The 18,575-nt window shown below is 40.7% G+C and overlaps 1 protein-coding gene across 11 annotated transcripts in view; it reads right to left on the minus strand.

The window, feature by feature from the left end:
- The window catches only part of LMO7 (LIM domain 7), a 921,898-nt gene that overhangs the window by 408,371 nt on the left and 494,952 nt on the right, over window positions 1-18,575 (minus strand). For 8 of the 11 annotated variants that reach the window (XM_044071729.1, XM_044071732.1, XM_044071727.1 and 5 more), the window contains exons 6-10: window positions 8,932-9,181; window positions 7,247-7,558; window positions 6,608-6,913; window positions 5,949-6,137; window positions 4,721-5,356 (exon numbers count right to left, since the gene is read on the minus strand). In XM_044071729.1, the coding sequence (XP_043927664.1) occupies window positions 4,721-5,356; window positions 5,949-6,137; window positions 6,608-6,913; window positions 7,247-7,558; window positions 8,932-9,146 (1,658 nt within the window). In that variant the 5' untranslated portion in view covers window positions 9,147-9,181. The remainder of the gene's footprint in view (window positions 1-4,720; window positions 5,357-5,948; window positions 6,138-6,607; window positions 6,914-7,246; window positions 7,559-8,931; window positions 9,182-18,575) is intronic. The other 3 variants (XM_044071735.1, XM_044071734.1, XM_044071726.1) reach the window with 2 other exon arrangements.

Below are 18,575 nucleotides of genomic sequence, written 5' to 3' on the forward strand. Positions count from 1 at the left end.
CTCCAGTAGTGCAAGTTACCAATTTACGAGGTCTTGCACTAGTGCTGATGCCCTTTACTATGAGTCAATAAATGGTGCAAATGCAAAAATGTACCTCCTGTCATCTGTGCAGCATGACTTGTTTTGTATATGCATACCAACAAGTCATGTCTGTCTAATAATGAAAAATTATAATTTTTATATATTTAGGTATTTTTTATTCAATGTATAAGTAGTTCTTTCTTATGTAATTATTTTTAATAGCTTTAATTTTCTAGGTTGGTTAGACTGAGGCTTTTTTTTACCCATGCCATAAGCTATTAGCAGACAGGAAGTTTGAGTACAAATTGTGTGTGTGAGTAAAAATTCCCCCAAATCAATACACCTGGTGGCTAGAGGTACTCAGGCTCAAACCCTGTACCTTGGGTACAAGATAAAATTAATCTACAGTCCCTAGCCACAATGCAGTGACAACTCTGTCAATTTAGGATTGAATTCACTAAATGACAGGCATTTGAATTTCAGACTTCACAGTCTTCAGAAAATAAATAGTAACACAAAACCTTTTATTCTAGCAATTTTCTAAAGTTTATAAGATCAGTATTTGAAATTTGTCCCTATGTTGGGGCTGTATATCCACATTATTGGCTTTATTCAGGTTTTTGTGCTAAGAAGTTGAGAGCTAAGTGAGAACTGAATTCTGTATTCCCCCCATTATTGGCTTTGTCCAGGTTTTTTGTGCTAAGAGATTGAGATATATGGTGAGAAGTGGGAACTGAATTCACTAAATGATAGCCATTTAAGTTTCAGTTGTTCTTTCTAGAAACTGATGATTTGGCATAGTGGTATGTTGCTCTGATTACACAGGGTCCTGCTGGGTTCAAGACTTGGCAGTGAAATGCGTTGTAGTAACACAGCATTTTATTCTAGCAAATTTCCAGAATTATACAAGCAATGCTTAAAATGTGCCCCTGGTTGTTGGCCTTTTGCCCCCTCCCCCAAAACTGAAAATAAGTGTGAGAAGCAATATTGGTTAAGGCATTTTATTTCATTGCCTACTGGAAAAATGTTCAAACAATACATTTTAAAATGTGCTCTAACTTAAGTCTAATGAGTGTGCTGTACTATACAAGGAATATAATTTAATAAAGTCAGGAAGGAGTATCAAAGAACGCATGTGTTTCTTGTTTTGTGTGCAAGCTGGGTGCCTATGATTTGAAAACAGCCCAAAGGTACTCTAGATGCATTTTCTTTGGATGTTGTGTGGGTTTCAATGCTCTTTCAATGAATGTGAATTTCTAGGGCCGAGAAGTTTTAATGCCAAGGCTATTTTCATTGTAAGACAGTGCTGCTTTGTTTAGCAGATATCTATTCATGTTTGTGCATGGTGTTATAAAATGTAAAAATAAAATCAAAATAATCATTGTAGAAGTAAAGCAGTATGTACACATTAGTGTTTATGGTAAATGGGGCGAAACAGTCAGGTAATGGGACACTGGAATGGCTGCAGGGAGACTCTGGTGTCATATTTTTGTCTGTTCTTCCGTTTGCGTTTGGAAGTTGGTATCCCACAATCCTACTGGAGTGGGCGGAGTTACTTAATTATAGATGCAAATTTTATGTTAATCATCGTGCAGATTTGTACTTATTTTTCATGGGCCTTGTCCAGATTTTTGATGTTTTCATTTCAGGTTGAGAGGTATGGTACATAACCACAATTTAGCTTAATTGGTTTGACTCTGAAGAAGCCATTTGAATTTTATGGTGAAAGCGCTGGACTGTTCGTGCCGGATTAAACTGTTTGCTTCAATTTTACTGCCTTGGTGGCTTGATTTTTTACTTTTTTAGTGTTTTTCTTAGTTTATTAGCCTTGTGGCTGTTGTGTCATTTTCTTAAACTTCCAGAATATAGTGCAACCTCAGCATTTGTGCATGTGCATGCACACACAAGCATACACAGTTCTGGACATAAATTCTTCAAATACAAAATAAAAAGCTTAAACATTGCCCAACCACACATTCTGAAACAATCCATTAAACAAAATATATCACTAACAGAATAACAATATTAAATCCCAGTATGTGACTGTACATTTTTTAAAGAACCATTGAGAACCTAGAATATGGCCGTCTACCCATTTGCTTCATCACTGTCGGGTTAACGCAGTCACATGTGATCTACCTTGCCCACAACAGTACAATATCTTACATGTCAAATTTTCTGGTATAACAAATCTCAGGTTAAGTTTTAACATAACCTCTCAAACCATTCTACATACTCTAATCTCTTTTTGCAACATTTGCATTTAAATGTTTAAGAGCTCTTGAATATACTGAAGGCCAAAGTCCCACTATTTTGTGAGAGAGTCACTACTACTGCTGTCACATCTCACTGAGAACATCATAAAAGACAACTTCAGAACCCTTCACTGAGTGAGGGATTAATGATTATATGCAAAGCTTAATGCTGCTTTTCTTAAAATTCACCATTCACTTTGGTCACACTGCTGCTGCTTTAGTGGTCATATTCCTCTAGTGAGGATATGGCTGCTGGGCATAAATATTAAAAACATTTTTTAAAAGCAGGCACAAATGTTTACTCATACTTGGTGTGGTACCCTTGGTATGCACTGCTGCTTGATATACTTTATTCACTTGCTTTTCTTTTCCTTCGTGAGACTGCCAGCAGCTTCATGTTTATTTTCTTTAATCAGCAGTCACTGTAAACAGTACCTATAACATCTGTATGTGTCAGTTTTCAAACGCTAAATGCAAATGTCGCGGCTAATGGTTACTTCCACCTATCCAGTACAAACGAGCAAGATACTGAAGCAAATATATGTTGACAGGCTTGATACTCTACTGTACTTCAGCTATGAGTCAGGATGGGCAGAACAGATTAAGAGAGATCACAATGTCAAGGGGGGCTACGATATTGCAAAGAGGAGCATCCCAAAGAACACTTCACAGTACTTAAAAGTATTTTCTATAGAACTATTTTATAATTGCAGTAACTGACAACGATTCTTACTATTCTGCAACAGAATGTAGGTAAAGCTTTTGCATGGAAATGATCTTTAAAGCCTGAATTAAATCAATCTAACTGGACTTCTGTCTATATAAATTAGGTTGTATGCAAGCATACTTTTTTATGAAAAATACCTTATCCAAGATTAAGCACATTTAGAACCCCAGTTAAGTTTTAGCCCCTTGTCAAATAGAGTATTTTCTGGACTTTCACTGCCTTTGTCAGCTTTAATCCAGTACCACATTCCCCTACAGTTTAAGATACTAAAATTATTTACCAAATTTTCCTTTCAAAGAAAATGTGCAGAAGCCTGTCTAGACGAGTATTGCAGCAAAAAGTCAAACTTCCTGATTGTCATTCGTGGGGAAACACTGTGACTTGATGGTCAAGCTCCTGTCTAATAGCTGCAGGCCACAGCCTGGGTACGGTTTTGCATGCTTTTCTCGTCTGTTTTGTTGTTTTTCTGCTATATCCCAAAAGCATATTTTGAAAAGAACTAGTTCGCTTAAAGAGTTAAAAAAATCCATACATCCACAACCCCCCCTTTTCCTATTTTTCCACATGGGGGCTAGAGTGTCACATTAACAGTGACCATCATATAGAGCCAAATAAATATCACAGTTACAAGAAATATAAGCAGTTTTAACATTACCTTTTAAATGTTATTCTTACTATGTGCCATCTTTAAGCAATGTTGCTATGACACAACCACATATAACAATGCTCCATAATCAATTAATACAAACCAGGAACTTTGCAAGTAAAATACTGCTCATTTTTAAAACAGTGCATACATTGCTTTTCAAAACAGTATGTAGAAGGGGATGAAGATGGAATGCTTGGCTAAATCTGCTGAAGAGCAAACCAAGAGAGAGCATAAAACACTGTGCAATGAAGTGATACATAAATACACATTTCCACTAGAAATCCCATGCAGTTTAAAACTACAGTTTAATGTTAATTGAGTATGTGAAAAAAAACAAAAACACTCCAGATCTAGTTGTTTACACTATCAGCTAAATGCCAAGGTTGTTCAGTATTTCAGGGAAAAGTAGTATTCCCTTAAAGATGTGTATTTTCCTGAACATGCATTTGGACTTTATGTAAAAAGCTTTTAAGTGTAAGCTATACTAAAAACAATTGCTACTAGTAACAGCACTTGTAAAGGGGATGTTAATACATGGGGAGGGTATGGCCTTCCTTTACATGAAAGTAATATTAATAGCAATTCTTTTTTTGCTGTACCTCCACTATATAATCTCAAAAGTGAAGTTTTATGTTCAGAAAACTACACAACTGCCACTCATTTCACTTCATTTTAGCCAGTTATACTAAGAATTAAATCTAAATGCAGTCCATGTTATTTACATATCAAATAGTACAGTATGCATGCTCTCTAGGTTGCACTTTTTTTTTTTTTTTTAAACAAAATGCACTCTACCACCAGACAAACTCAGCACACAACAAACATCTAAGCACAGAATAATACTACAGCTAAATGTACAATGCAGATGCAGCAAAGGATGCTAAAAACACCAATCATCAAATGAATAGCTTTACTTTGAAATGACACAGCAACCAAAAATAGAGGAAAAAAAAGCACAGCAAACCTAAATTAGCATGCACAGTCCAGTACAATCAAAATGCTGTCACGCGCCGTAAAAAGGACTGCAAAATACACACCACAACATAGTTCTTGTAGAAAATCTCTGACCTTTCGACCATCAGTTTTTTCTTGTGTCTCAGTTTACTGGCAGCTCGAATAGCTTCCCACTTTTCCATATCCTCCTCTCTACACGATCCAGGAACAAAACTGGTTTGCTTTAATTGGTGGGATGCAAATGAGGATCCACACTTTCTCCTTAGCATATCATCTGAATGCGGCAAAGAAAGGCCTTGCTTTTCACTATAACTGCCGTCATCCTCAGCTGTGGGGGCATTCTCAGATATGGCAATTACATTTTGTGGATTTGTGGCCGAGACATGCCTTTCTGGAAGTGGGACTGGATGATATGTATCTGGAGCACCAGAAAGAAGGCTCTTCAGTTTCTCATTAGAACAAACATTCTTTCTCATAGCCATGTCATCCTTTTCTATATCTGGAATCACAGAATCTCCCCATCTTGGCCGTGTGATTATCTTCTGATGTTGATAACAGTCTTGTTCAGTTTGTCCACCATCACATTTTCTAGAAGCAGCAGGTTTAATCTGAAAGGCATACGTTTTACAGTTCAACACGCCATCCTTCCCTAGGCCTGCATTTGTATCTTTCAATCTATTTTCTTCTCTGTCCTGTGGAGTTAAAACAGATTTCTCCGTTTGCATCATTCCAGAGCCAGCGGGTGAACCACTTTTGGAAAGAAAAGCATCAGATAAAATGGGTATCAACCGTGTGCTGCAGTAAAGTACTGAATCATAACAGAAAGATAGGCAGAGTAAGTCAGTTAAGCAACAGAGAATATCAGCAAGTCACAGCACCATGAACTAGTAAAAATGGCAGCAGACTGTATGTGTGAGGTTTGGAGTTTTCTGAAGAAAGGACAGTAAGACGAACCTTCTATATCACGCTTTTAAGAAGGTATATTACCTTCACTTACATCCATCTGAATGGAGGCAATTTCTCATATAGATGCATCAAATAATATTAAAGTACAGATTTAAAAAGTAACATCATACATTAATGAACTACAAAGTAGCTTATAGCGACTTTACGTGGTTAAATGTTAATGTTTTTTATTCCTTTAATAAAAACGTTCCTGCATAAATCGGGTATTTTCCTGCATCCCCATCCTTACCCGATAATAGGTCTCAAGGTAAGCAGACACACACAAAAGCAGGCAGTAGCCCTCACTTTAAATGTGTATTTTCAAAAGGACTACTTTTTTGAATTGATAACAATCAGAAAGGCATGTTTCATGTAAAATACATGCAATTATAACAACCTTTGCTGTGGGTCAGCAGGATGAACATTCATCTCTTCTACGTTCTCACAAAGTGCTCTTACAGTACATTCTGCACTCTCTTGATGAGTTTTAACACTCTGATTGATATCAAAATCTAAATTCTGTCCTCCACTGGCATCACCAAAGGAACTGTCTTCACTATCTGAATCTTCAACCTCAGATGTCTTCCTGAAGTGGAAGTATGAAAATGAAAAACAGAAAATGGAGGAGAAAAAATTAATAGCAAGTGAAGCATCTGATGCAGTAGTCTGAATAAGGTGTTATATTATCTGCAGAGTATACATCACCACAAAAACAGTAACGTTTCTATTAAATGTAAGTTTTATGGGCATCAGCTAGTAAAACTAAAACCCTAAAGGTATTACATATGGTCACAAATTAATCTTATGGGGCTGTACACTGCACACTGATCACAGGTTGCAGATACTTAAACAGCATTTTCACCATGTACTGGTTTATTTTAAACTAAACCAAGTTACACTGAATGCTAGTTTATATAAATACATTTAAAGAAAACTACAAAAATTTAGCATTGCTGTTGCAACATAAAAAGGAAATAACTTCAGGAAATATAGCCACAAAGAGTAAAACAAGTCAAGACTGCCACAGAAAAGAAAAAGAAAAAAAAAACTACAAACCTGAAACCCTGTATTTTGTTATACCAAGATCTGTGGCTGGAACCCTGCTTAATTTTTTGCCACCGCTCTTCTTCTTCTGGTGACCAATATTTTGGTAGAAACTTGTCAAAAGAGGTGACAGAACCTGGTACATGAAAACCCAACCTTCGGGCATATAGGTCATCTTTTACAACATCAGGGTTCCCCTGTTCATCATCATCATCCTCTTCTTCAGTATGATGTATCAAGTCATTCCAGAAGGAAAGTGCAGGGTCTGCTCCATGGCATTCATTTTCAGATTCAGTGGCTTGTTTCTGTGGTTGACTACTGTTTCAAAAGATCCACCTAGTGTTGAGTTTATTTGGCATTTTATTTACACACAAGCATGCATTTTTTTTTGTTCAAAGCTTTTTAATTGCTTTTGATAAACTGGATTAGTTTTTAAGTATAGCATCATATCACAAGAATGCAGCCAAGTTAAACTGTTATGTTTTTGTTTTAAAGGGAACAGCAATTAATAGAACTACTCAAAAGCAGATGAATACTGCAATTCGTAGGCAGGCCCACAAATTAGAAAATCGAGCAAGTTCACAACTGCTAAAGAATTATTTGCAAATGTAAGCAGCACTGCAAATCAAATCCTTCAATCCGTTACCTAACCTCATTTGTTCTCTTGATGCAGGAAGAGAAACCACATCCTGGGAAAACTTCTGAGAATGGTCCTTAGGAGTGGCAGCTAATGTTACACAAATATTCTTGAAAGTGCCACAGTTCAGAGGGCTCTTAGATCGGTTCATCTGGAACCTGCGAACTGCTAAATCATCATCAACTGGATCAGGCTGTGTTCTATCCTCCTCATCTGAGCCTGAGTCACTGTCATATTCATAAGCTTTCTGCAGGGAAGTGTCTGAGCTATTGAAATGGCTAGGTGCCTGGCTCTGTGCACAGCCATTCAGAGACTTCTGGGTTTCACTGAGTCCAACCAAAACAGCAAACACAAATTAGCACACATTATGAATGTACAAATGTTAAATCTTTTCAGTAGAAAATATCAATAATAAGCAGTTTACTTTTTGTTTAGTTGAGATTACTGCTTTTACCAATTTGTTTCCAGCTGCAACCTCCTACATAAATATACATCCTTTTTTGCAGTGACGCAAGAACTGGACAATAATTGCTGGAGATATATGAGGTAGTCTGAAATGCCATTAATAAAACCTTCAGAGAATGTTACAGCTTCCTCTTGGTCCAGCGGAAATGATGCAGTACAGCCCTCTCATTTAAAATGTGCTTACAAGCAGCTCAGATATAGTGAATATGCAAGACAGGCTGTCCTCACAAATATTTCTGACTGAACCATGTACTAGATGTGTCCTAAATGTACATCACCAACCTTCCATGCACTGCTGTCAAGCTATGCTATCTGTGCATATGCGAGTGTGTGTGTGTGTGTATGTATATATATATATATATATATATATATATATATATATATATACATATATATATACATACACACACATGAACAGAAATACACACAAATGCACAGTAAACATGCAACACATACAGTGACATTAACTTACCACAAGTCTAACTGGATAGACAACTTCATTAGAAATGCACACACTTTTGAAAAGTTACTCTCTCAACTAGCTCACTTATTTTAACATTGTTCAACTTCATTTATGTTTTACAAACCAGTAACCATTTCAAGGTTATACACTTATTACTGGTACATCAAGCATCAGCAAAAAAATTAGGATATTTAAAATGTCAAAGGCATCTATCACCATGCACGCTTAAAAAAAAGGAATGACATTATGCATCTGAAGTTTTATTATGAAACAAAATACTCCTAATCTCAGCAGTATAGTGCCTTTGTATACCTCTGCTTACACAGTGTATGCTTGCCTCACCCTTGCTGTAACGTACATTTCTGCAACATAAAAACTATTATAAAAACATGAATACATATATATGTCATTATTAACCATCTGCTGATTAGGTCAGTCCAACAAACTTTACAGTTTGTCAGCAGTGGAGACCCAATTTGATTTATTTTTTCTATCTACATTGCAGCAAGATACTGCTGAAGATGACAACATACTCAAAATGGTAATTTTCATGCAAAAACTCCACTGAAGGTAAATTTCAGTACTACAGCGCATTATAAAATGCAGCATACTTCATCAGAGCAACTGATATAATAGCCCACATTTGCCACTCTTAGTAGAAAACTTCTTATACAATCTGTTATCAAAGTATTTAGAAAACTAAATTTAAAAAAATGAAGCATTGGTTCAATTTAGACAACCTAGGCTGTGCACGTAAATCGGTGGCACTACCTGGAAAATGAACCATCAGGTTCAGTATATATGGGGCTTGCCCAGCTTCTTCTGTTGTCCTCATGTTTTTCAGCTCGTTTTTTCCTCAGCGGTGCTGGAACGTAAGCTGGCTGTTTACTCTTGCCAGGAAGAAACTGGTTAAAAGGCAGAGCTGCTTTCGGTTCAACAGAAGCCACTCTGCGATATGACATGTCATCCTTCTTTGTATCTTCCATTCTGTATGACAATTCAGACTCAATGTCACTACACCCTGAAAAGAGATAGCAAAAACAGAAGGTTAATGTGACTGCTGCTTCCCCATACAGAGCTTCTCTAACAGTCTAAGTCCTGGCTGCTTCCGGGTTACTTTTCTGCTACTCACGGTCCTAACTGGGAAACATCTAGGCATTTGTTATGAAGGTGTGATAAGGATTACTAAGTGAATTTCACTTGGCAAGCACTTGCTAAATTATTTACATTTTTTTTTGTTGGCATGGACGCTCTGAATAACTCTGAAATGTTGTTCAGCAAGTAACAGGTTCACTAGATTTAAGGTATATATTAGAAACTTTTCCATACATGTATTCCTATCAAGTTTACAGTGGCGTCTACTACCCAAACATTTAAATAATAAACAGACTGAATTCTAAAGCAATGCATACTCAGTTTATTGACTTCCCAGCAAAAAAATCTGCTCGGTCTGCATATTCTGCAGGAAAACTGAAATAAACCTAAGCAAACAATTATGCATGCAAATAGAGCTTCTCTGTGCAAAAGTTAGGTCTGGCTAGGCCACGTTTTTACCAATCATCTGGATATACTCCACCTCAGACTCGTACTCCCAAGCTCTCATTTCAACAGAAACCATCTTACAGGTTCATAGGTTCATACTAGGCTATCTGCTCTAGGGCATTTATAAGCCTAGCCAGAGTGTGTTTGACTTTCGCCACCCATTTTAAATTAATTTTGCTATGCCCTTTTTCGAGGTTAGTATACTGTGCCTCTGTCTAACAGTGACACAGAAGTGATACCCGGGGTAAACCTACGATCTCCCATCCACTCATCAAGATTCCTCTTGAAGAGAGTCAATGAGGGACTCTGCCTAACCTGGACTGGGATTTTATTCCAGAGTGAAGGGAGCCTCTGGGTTATGAATCTGTCCCTCCAGCATGTCCTATTTATTTCAGTGCTGAGGTTCAAGTCTCTCGAGCGCGTAGCTCGATGGGATTTGGATTTTCTGAGGTGCAGCATGTCCATCAATTCCGGGTTGGACATGGCTTTATACGTCAGGCACAGATCACCTCTGCGGTATGCCACTGAATAGAGCTGGAGTTTCTTTAACCGGGCAGCATATGGCATCTGTTTGAGCCCTTTGATCCTCTTGGTGAGGTACTTTTGGGGTCTTTCCAGTTGCTGCAGGTGTCTGATAAGGTACATCCCAAAAGGGGCATTGTACTCAATTATGGGCCTGATGAGGGATGAGTAAAGAGGCACGATGACCTCCCCTGATCTAGATGTGAATCCCTTCATGATTAGGTGGGCTATATAAAATGTTTTTCTAACCACTTTGGCCACGTGGTTGTCAAATGAGAGATTGCTATCAACTTGGGTCCCCAGGTCCCTAATTACTTCTTCTGTACTTAATGGATTACCATCTATGTGGTAATTTGTGGGCACTTTGTTTTTGCCAAAGGGGATGACTATACACTTTTTGGTGTTTAACTTGAGGCCATGGCTCTGGCACCAGTTGTCTGGTTCTATGAGGCCCTTTTGGAGGATGCTTGTGTCGGCTGGAGAGTCGATTATGGCACCCAGTTTGCAGTCATCTGCGAACTTGGTCAGCCACAGTCCCTCCGTGTTGGCCTGTACCTCCGAGAAATATATACCGAACAAGAGAGGTCCCAGGACTGAGCCTTGTGGGACACCACTTGTAACTGGTTTGGAGTCTGACATTGCTCCAGCAATTCTAACCATGTGGGTTTGTCCTTGAGCCAGTTTGCAACCCATCTAGTGACATAAGGGTTTATATTTAAGCTGGTGAGCTCATCTATAATGCCTGAGTGGGGTATTGTATCGAAGGCTTTTGTGAGGTCCAGGTAGGCTGTGTGGACCACCTTCCCCTCGTCAATGGCCTTGGTGACTGTTTCAAAGAAATCAACCAGGTTTAAGAGGCAGGATCTGCCCTTAAAGCCAAACTGGGTAGGATCCAGTGTAGGTCTCCAGTATATTTATTTATGAGGTCCATGATTATCTTTTCCATAGCTTTGCAGACCAAGCTAGTCAGGCTTATGGGGCGATAGTTTCCAGGATCCGTTGAGGCACCACCTTTGTGGAGAGGGACCACTGTTGCTGTACGCCACTCTTTGGGTACATATCCTGTAGTAAGGCTGAGATTGAACAGTAGTTTTACGTTTGGGTATAGCTCTTCTTGGAGTTCATGTAGGACGCAGCCCGGGACACCATCTAGTCCCATTGATGCTGTGTTTTTTGCTTTGGAGAGGGCAGCTCTTACCTGAGCATCTGAGATGTCAGGGGGGCAAGCACTCTGCTGGGATACATATTTGCCCTTTTGGTGGGGGGGGGGGGGTTTGCGCTGAACCTGTCATGGGTTTGGTGTATTTTTTGTCATTTTGGACTAATTCTGAGCATATCTGGGAATTCCCACCCAGGTTCCTAACATAACTAAAGAAAGCCTTGTGATTATCCTTAGTGTCCTGTGCAATTTTTCTCTCGAAGCTGGCCTTAGACGATTTTATGAGTGCCCATAGTTTTTTACTAATACTGATCAGAGATGCCTTCCCTTTTTGGGATTTTGCTCTATCATGTAGTAGCTTCCTTCTTCTATTGTATAGTTTGTTTATGGCTGGGGTCCACCAGACAGGACGTCTGCCTTTGGAGGATTGGGTCTTGGTTTTATATGGGATTGCATGATCCATGCATTCCTGAAGGTGTTCATAGAATGCGTTTATAAAGGATTCTGCAGTCTGGGCCGTATTTTCCACAGGCCCGGAGGCTTTGAAGGATTCCACCTCGGTTTTGAGGAGTGTGAAATTTGCTTTAGAGAAGTTTTTCACTGTGGTTTTCAGGGCAGGGGGTGGAGTCGGGATGTGAATATCCAGTGAGATTAGTTTATGGTCTGATCTTACCAGTGAGGGATACACTTCTGGTCTGGAGCATAGAGTCCCCATTTTGGTGATGATCAGGTCCAGTATGTTTTCCCCTCTTGTGGGAGTGGTAATAAGTTGTTCCATAGCATTTGAGTTTATAAATTCTAGGAACCTTTGGGCTAGGGTGTTGGAGCTAGAGTAATGCTCCCAGTCTATGTTTGGGTAGTTGAAGTCGCCTAATATAATGGTGTTTGGAGAGACCTTCATATTTTCCAGTGTTCTCAGGAAGGCCGAGTGGGGTTCCTGGGTTTGGGATGGTGGTCTGTAGCAGGCTATAAACTGGAAGGCAGTTTTACCCACTGTTAGTTGCACATGGATAGTCTCTGATGCTTCATGCTGTGCCACCAACCTGGAGGTGTGGGCATCTTTGACGAATATTGATATTCCCCCACCTTTTGTGGTTCGGTCCAAGTTTTGGGGCCAAAAAGCATGGTATGAGTTATAATCTGGTAGTACTGGGGTGCTCTCGGAAGCCTTGAACCAGGTTTCTGTTACTGCACAAATATCGATGTTCTCCATGCTAAGGAGAGTTTTGAGTGTGTGCATCTTGAGGTTTAGACTTCTGGCATTGAGTAGCATTACTCTCAGTTTCTTATCCCTTATGATACCTATGGAGGTGGGTTTGTCTTTTGAGCCTTGCCTAAAAAAGGCACTATGGGGGGTAAGCAAGAGCCTTTGCCAATATCCGAAAGCCCAGGGGAGACAGGTGCAAGCCGTCCCTAGCGAAGCATCATGGCTTGTCGAGCATGTCATCCCAGGCTGACAGGCATTGGATCCCCTTTGAATGACACCAATACTTAAGCCAATTGTTGAAATTGATCATCTTGTCTTCATATTATGGCATCGTTCTTGGTGAGGGTAAGATGCTACTCAAGGTCAGGGTCATACCGGCCTGGGCTACATGCTCAGAGAGCTCCTCTGTCTCTTTTCATGTAGTCCAGGGAGGTACATCTCAGGTCATTCACACCAGCATGGAGAATGACTTGAGTCATATTTGTACTTGCCTTGGAGTGACCTGAGTGCTTGTGTTATGTGGCGGATCCTAGCACCCGACAGGAAGCTCACCGTGACCTTCTCCTTGTTCAGCCTGGTGAGCGGGACGTCAGTGTGCCTGACGATAGAGTCACCTATTACAAGTGTATCAGGTGTGTTGTTTAGCCTTAAGGGCTGTGACTGTTCGGCACACTGGCTTTGTGAGCTATGTGTTGCACGTGTTTTGTTTTGTGGTAGCGGTTGCTTGGGTGTCTGCTTTCGAGGTCTCTGCTGCTTAGGCAGATTTTTATTTAGAGCCTCCGAGTATGTTTTTCTGTGTTTATGTGTTTGGTTTGCTGTCATGGTAGGTCTATGTGAGACTGGAATTTTAGTGAGTGTGGTTTCCTTCTCCTCCTTACTGGTTTCTCCAGTACTGAGTTAAGAGAGCTTTGCCTCCGGTATGGCTATATGGTTGCATCTCTCACGTGTTGGAATTTGTTGGGAGGAGGAGAGGGTTGTTCATAGGTTCATACTAGGCTATCTGCCCTGAGGCAATTATAAGCCTAGCCCGATTCTGTATGGCTTACGCCACCCCTTGATTTGAGTATACTGTGCCCTGTTTAAGGTTTAGCTTACTGTGCCTATGTCTAATAGTGACATGGGAGTAATCCCTGGGACAAACCTATGATCCCCCATCCACCTATCAAGATTCTTCTTGAAGAGATTCAGTGAGGTGCTCTGCCTCACATGAACTGGAATTCTATTCCAGAGCGAAGGGATCCTCTGGGTTATGAACCTGTCCCTTCAGCAAGTTCTATTTATTTCTGTGCTGAGGTTCAAGTCCCTCGAGTGTGTGGCTCTAAGGGATTTAGATTTACTGAGGTGGAGCATGTCCATTTATTCTGGATTTGACATAGCTTTGTATGTCAGGCATAGATCGCCTCAAAGTAGGCGGTATGCAACTGAGTAGAGCTGGAGTTTTTTTAACAGAGCAGCATATGGCATCTGTTTGAGACCCTTGATCCTCTTGGTGAGATACTTTTGGGGTCTTTCTAATTGCTGCAGGTGTCGGGTAAGGTACATCCCAAAAGGGGCATTGTATTCTATGATGGGCCTGATGAGGGATGAATAAAGGGCACGATTACCTCTCTTGATCTAGATGTGAAACCCTTCGTGATGAGGTGGGCTATGTAGAAGGTCTTTCTAACCACTTTGGCAATGTGGTTTTCAAAGGAGAGATTGCTATCAACTTGGGTCCCCAGGTCCCTAATAACTTTCTCTGTACTTAATGGGTTTCCGCCTATGTGGTAATTTGTGGGCACATTGTTTTTGCCAAAGGGTATGACTACATTTTTTGGCATTTAGCTTTAAACCATGGCGCTGGCACCAGTTACCTGTCTCTGTGAGACCTTTTTGAAGGATGTTTGTGTCAGCTGGAGAGTTGATTATGGCGCCCAGTTTGCAGTCGTCTGCGAACTTGGTGAGCCATAGTCCTCCCACGTTTGCCTGTACCTCGGAAAAGTATATACCGAACAAGAGTGGTCCCAGGACAGAACCCTGTGGGACGCCACTTGTGACTGGTTTCGAGTCTGACATGGCTCCAGCAACTCTCACTCTGTGGGTTCTGTCTTTGAGCCAGTTTGTGACCCATCTTGTGACATAGGGGTTTATATATTTAAGCTGGATAGCTTATCTATGATGCTCGAGTGGGGTAGTGTGTCAAATGCCTTTGCAAGGTCCAGATAGGCTGTGTGGACTACCTTCCCTTCATCCATGGCTTTGGTGACTGTTTTGAAGAAGTCAACCAGGTTCAAAAGGCAGGATCTGCCCTTGACAAAGCCGAACTGGGTAGGATCTAGTGTCTGTAGGTCCCCAATGTCTTTGTTTATGAGCTCCATGATGATCCTCTCCATAGCCTTGCAGACTAAGCTAGTCAGGCTTATAGGGCAATAGTTTCCAGGGTCCGTAGAGGCTCCACCTTCGTGGAGTGGGACCACTGTTGCTGTATGCCATTCTGTGGGCACATATCCTGTAGTGAGGCTGAGATTGTATAGCTGTTTTATTTGAGGGATTAGTTCCTCTTGGAGTTCATGTATGATGCAACCTGGGACGCCATCTGGTCCCATGGAAGCAGTGTTTTTTGCTTTGGAGGGGGCAGCCTTCACCTGAGCATCAGAGATGTTTGGTAGGCAGCCCTCTGCTGGGATAGATACTTGCTCTTTTGGGGTGGAGGGGGTTGGAGAAATTTGCACTGAACCTGTCTGCCAGGATATTGGCGATGTCTGTGGGTTCAGTGTATTTTTTGTCATTTAGAATCAACTCAGAACATGTCTGGGAGTTGCATCCCAGGTTTCTAACATAACTGAAAAAAGCCTTATGATTGTCTTTGGTGTCCTGTGCAATTTTTCTCTCTAAGCTGGCCTTGGAGGATTTTATGAGGGATCGTAATTTTTTGCTAGTACTGATCAGAGATGCCTTCCCTATTAGGGATTTTGCTCTATCATGTAGTAGCTTCCTCCTTCTGTTGTACAGTTTATTTATGGCAGGGGTCCACCAGACTGGACGCCTGCATTTGGATGATTGGGTCTTGGTTTTGTTTGGGATAGCATGATCCATGCATTCCTGGAGATGTCCGTAGAATGCATTTATATAGGATTCTGCAGTTTGGTCCGTAGTTTCCACTGGCCCTGGGGCCTTGAAGGATTCCACTTCAGTTTTGAGAAGTGAGAAGTTCACTTTTGAGAAGTTTTTCACTGTAGTTTTCTGGGCTGGGGGTGGGGTTGGGATGTGGACATCCAGTGAAAGTAATTTATGGTCTGATCTTACCAATGAGGGATATACTTCTGGTGTGGAGCATAGAGTCCCCATGTTGGTAATGATCAGGTCTAGTATGTTGTCCCCTCTTGTGGGAGTGGTGACTAGTTGTTCCATAGCATTTGAGTTTATAATTTCCAGGAACCTTTGGGCTAAGGTGCTGGGGCTTGAGTAGTGCTCCCAGTCAATGTTTGGGTAGTTGAAGTCGCCCAATATAATGGTGTTCGAGAGATCTTCATGTTCTCCAATGTTTTCAGGAAAGCCGAGTGGGATTCCTGACTTTGAGCGGGTGGTCTGTAGGATGCTATAAATTGAAAAGCAGTCTTGCCCACTGTTAGTTGCACACGGATGGTCTCCGATACTTCGTGCAATGCCACTAACCTGGAGGTGTGGATATCCTTGATAAATATGGAAACTCCCCCTCCTTTTGTGGTTCGGTCCGGGTTTTGGGGCCAAAAAGCATGATATGAGGTATAGCCTGGTAGTGCTGGGGTGCTCTCTGGAGTCTTGAACCAGGTTTCTGTCACTGCACAGATATCGATGTTCTCCATACTGAGGAGAGCTTTGAGTGCGTGCATCTTGAGGTTAAGACTTCTGGCGTTTAGCAGCACTACCCTTAGTTTCTTGTTCCTTTTGCTGTCTATGGGGGTGGGTTTGACTTTTGAGCCTTGCCTAAAAAAGGCACTATGGGGGTGGCAAGAGCCTTTGCCAATATCCGAAAGCCCAGTGGTGACAGGTGCAAGCCGTCCCTAGCGAAGCAACGTGGCTTGTCAAGCACGCCATGTGTACACATGAGGCAGTTGTAACATTGCCTCAAGATTCCCAGATTCACCAACTGGACCGGAGAGGAGATTGACAACTGACCTTTGGACATGCTAGAATAGTATTGGGAATTCCTTTATAATTGAAAAAAAAGGGCCAATGGGGAACAAGGTACTCAAGGGGAGTTTGTCAGGGTGTAGTGCTTTTAATTTTGTAGTGCTGACTTGTATAATTGCTTTAGTGAGCAAGTGCCAGGTATCTTAAATGCAATGCGTTACAGGTAACAAATGCAAAAACGACAAACAGTAACTTTCTTTCAAGTGAAACAAGGAAATAAGTACAGTAAGCAATGCAGATATCACTAGGGATCCACAGAGGTGCTGAAAAGCCGCGTTTTAGGTGGAATTAGCGTTTCAGGGAAATAACAAGCAAACAAACAACAAGCATACAAACAAAGCTAGATTCAGCAGGCCTGGATCTAGTCTATGCTACAGCAAACAAGGTGTACCAATTTCAGTAACAAACAGTACAAATATGCAGGCACTATAAGCCTTTAACCAGAAATTCCCAGCTTAGAAGGGCCAAGTCCAGCCTCTCCTCCCACAAGAGTGCAGACCACGAACCTTCTTAATGTAAAATAACTGGCCTGAAGCCCAAGTGCTTAAACCAGAACTAATACACTTTTAGAACAGACACTGAGCCCTCAATCAGCAGTTCCCAACTTAGAAGGATGTAAGCTACCTGTTCTGCCACTACAGTGCAGACCACAAACCTTCTTAATGTAAAACAACTGGTCTGAAGCCCAAGTGCTTAAACTAAAAGGCTTAGAATGACTTATACCAAGCAGTAATAAATACAATTGAGTACTTTTAAGATGACGCAAAAGCAAAATAAAGTAGGAAGAAACACAAATACAGTAAAAGCAGATACATTTTTTTGAGTGAGCAAATGAGATGGGCCCAGGAGTTACAGGACAGAAACAAGTGCAAATGCAGGCCTTCAAATCAGAAAGTTGAGAGAGATGGAAGACCGCCCAAACGGCCAATAACTACAAATTATGGGCCAGAACCACTCCTTATGTGGTAGACAGGTTACCTAGTGCTTACCACTCCCACTGATAAGCTAGAAGGCTTCCCTCCAACACAGAAAAGCTTGGGGGGCCCAGAAGCTTACAAATAGTCCTGGATACAGCAAATCTGTATCTGGAACACTAATTACAGGAAAGGTAGGAAACAGGCTTACAATTTTTTTTTTCAGAAAAGTAGCAAAAACAGTAGTAAAAACAATTCACATGCAGTGCAAGCTGGCACACGAGTATGTAGCAATATTAGTCCACACACAGTTTGAAAAAATGTAATTAAATTAAAAAGGACTACAAGCAAGTGCAGAAAGGGTTTATTAGGTAGAATGCGGTAAAGAGATGGGACTGGGGGAGTGTCCTAGATCAAATCTACAGTGGGGCGAGCACTGCAAAAGCCACCAAATTTAAACTACAACCAAGAACAGGGAGGGGGTGGGGAAAGTTTCAACAGAGATGTGAGGAATCAGAGTGCAAATTATAAAAACAAAAAATATATATACTGATCTCTGTATATTTGCAGAACAGTAAGACAACAGATATCTAAGCAACAATTTAGCTCTATAATACAGAATAATACAGAAAAATATACTCAGCTCTATATATTTGCAGATAGTATTGTAAGGCTGTCTCTCAACACACAGGTTCCACTTTAAATAACATGCACTCATGGTTATGGAGTCTGCTTTTGTGTCTAAACTTCATATCACAGAGCGAGTACTTTCCCATGAATACAGTACCTGCCACTGTGGCTAAAGCACAGACTATACATGCTACTAGATTTCTTCTACATTACCTGCTCACCCTTTTCTAAAAGTCATAGTAACCAACAATCTCTTAAATACAACAGTACTACATGTACAGTGATGCAA

This window comes from Protopterus annectens, chromosome 5.part0 (genome assembly GCF_019279795.1).
Source record: "Protopterus annectens isolate FY-2018-M chromosome 5.part0, PAN1.0, whole genome shotgun sequence".
Taxonomy (NCBI): domain Eukaryota; kingdom Metazoa; phylum Chordata; order Ceratodontiformes; family Protopteridae; genus Protopterus; species Protopterus annectens.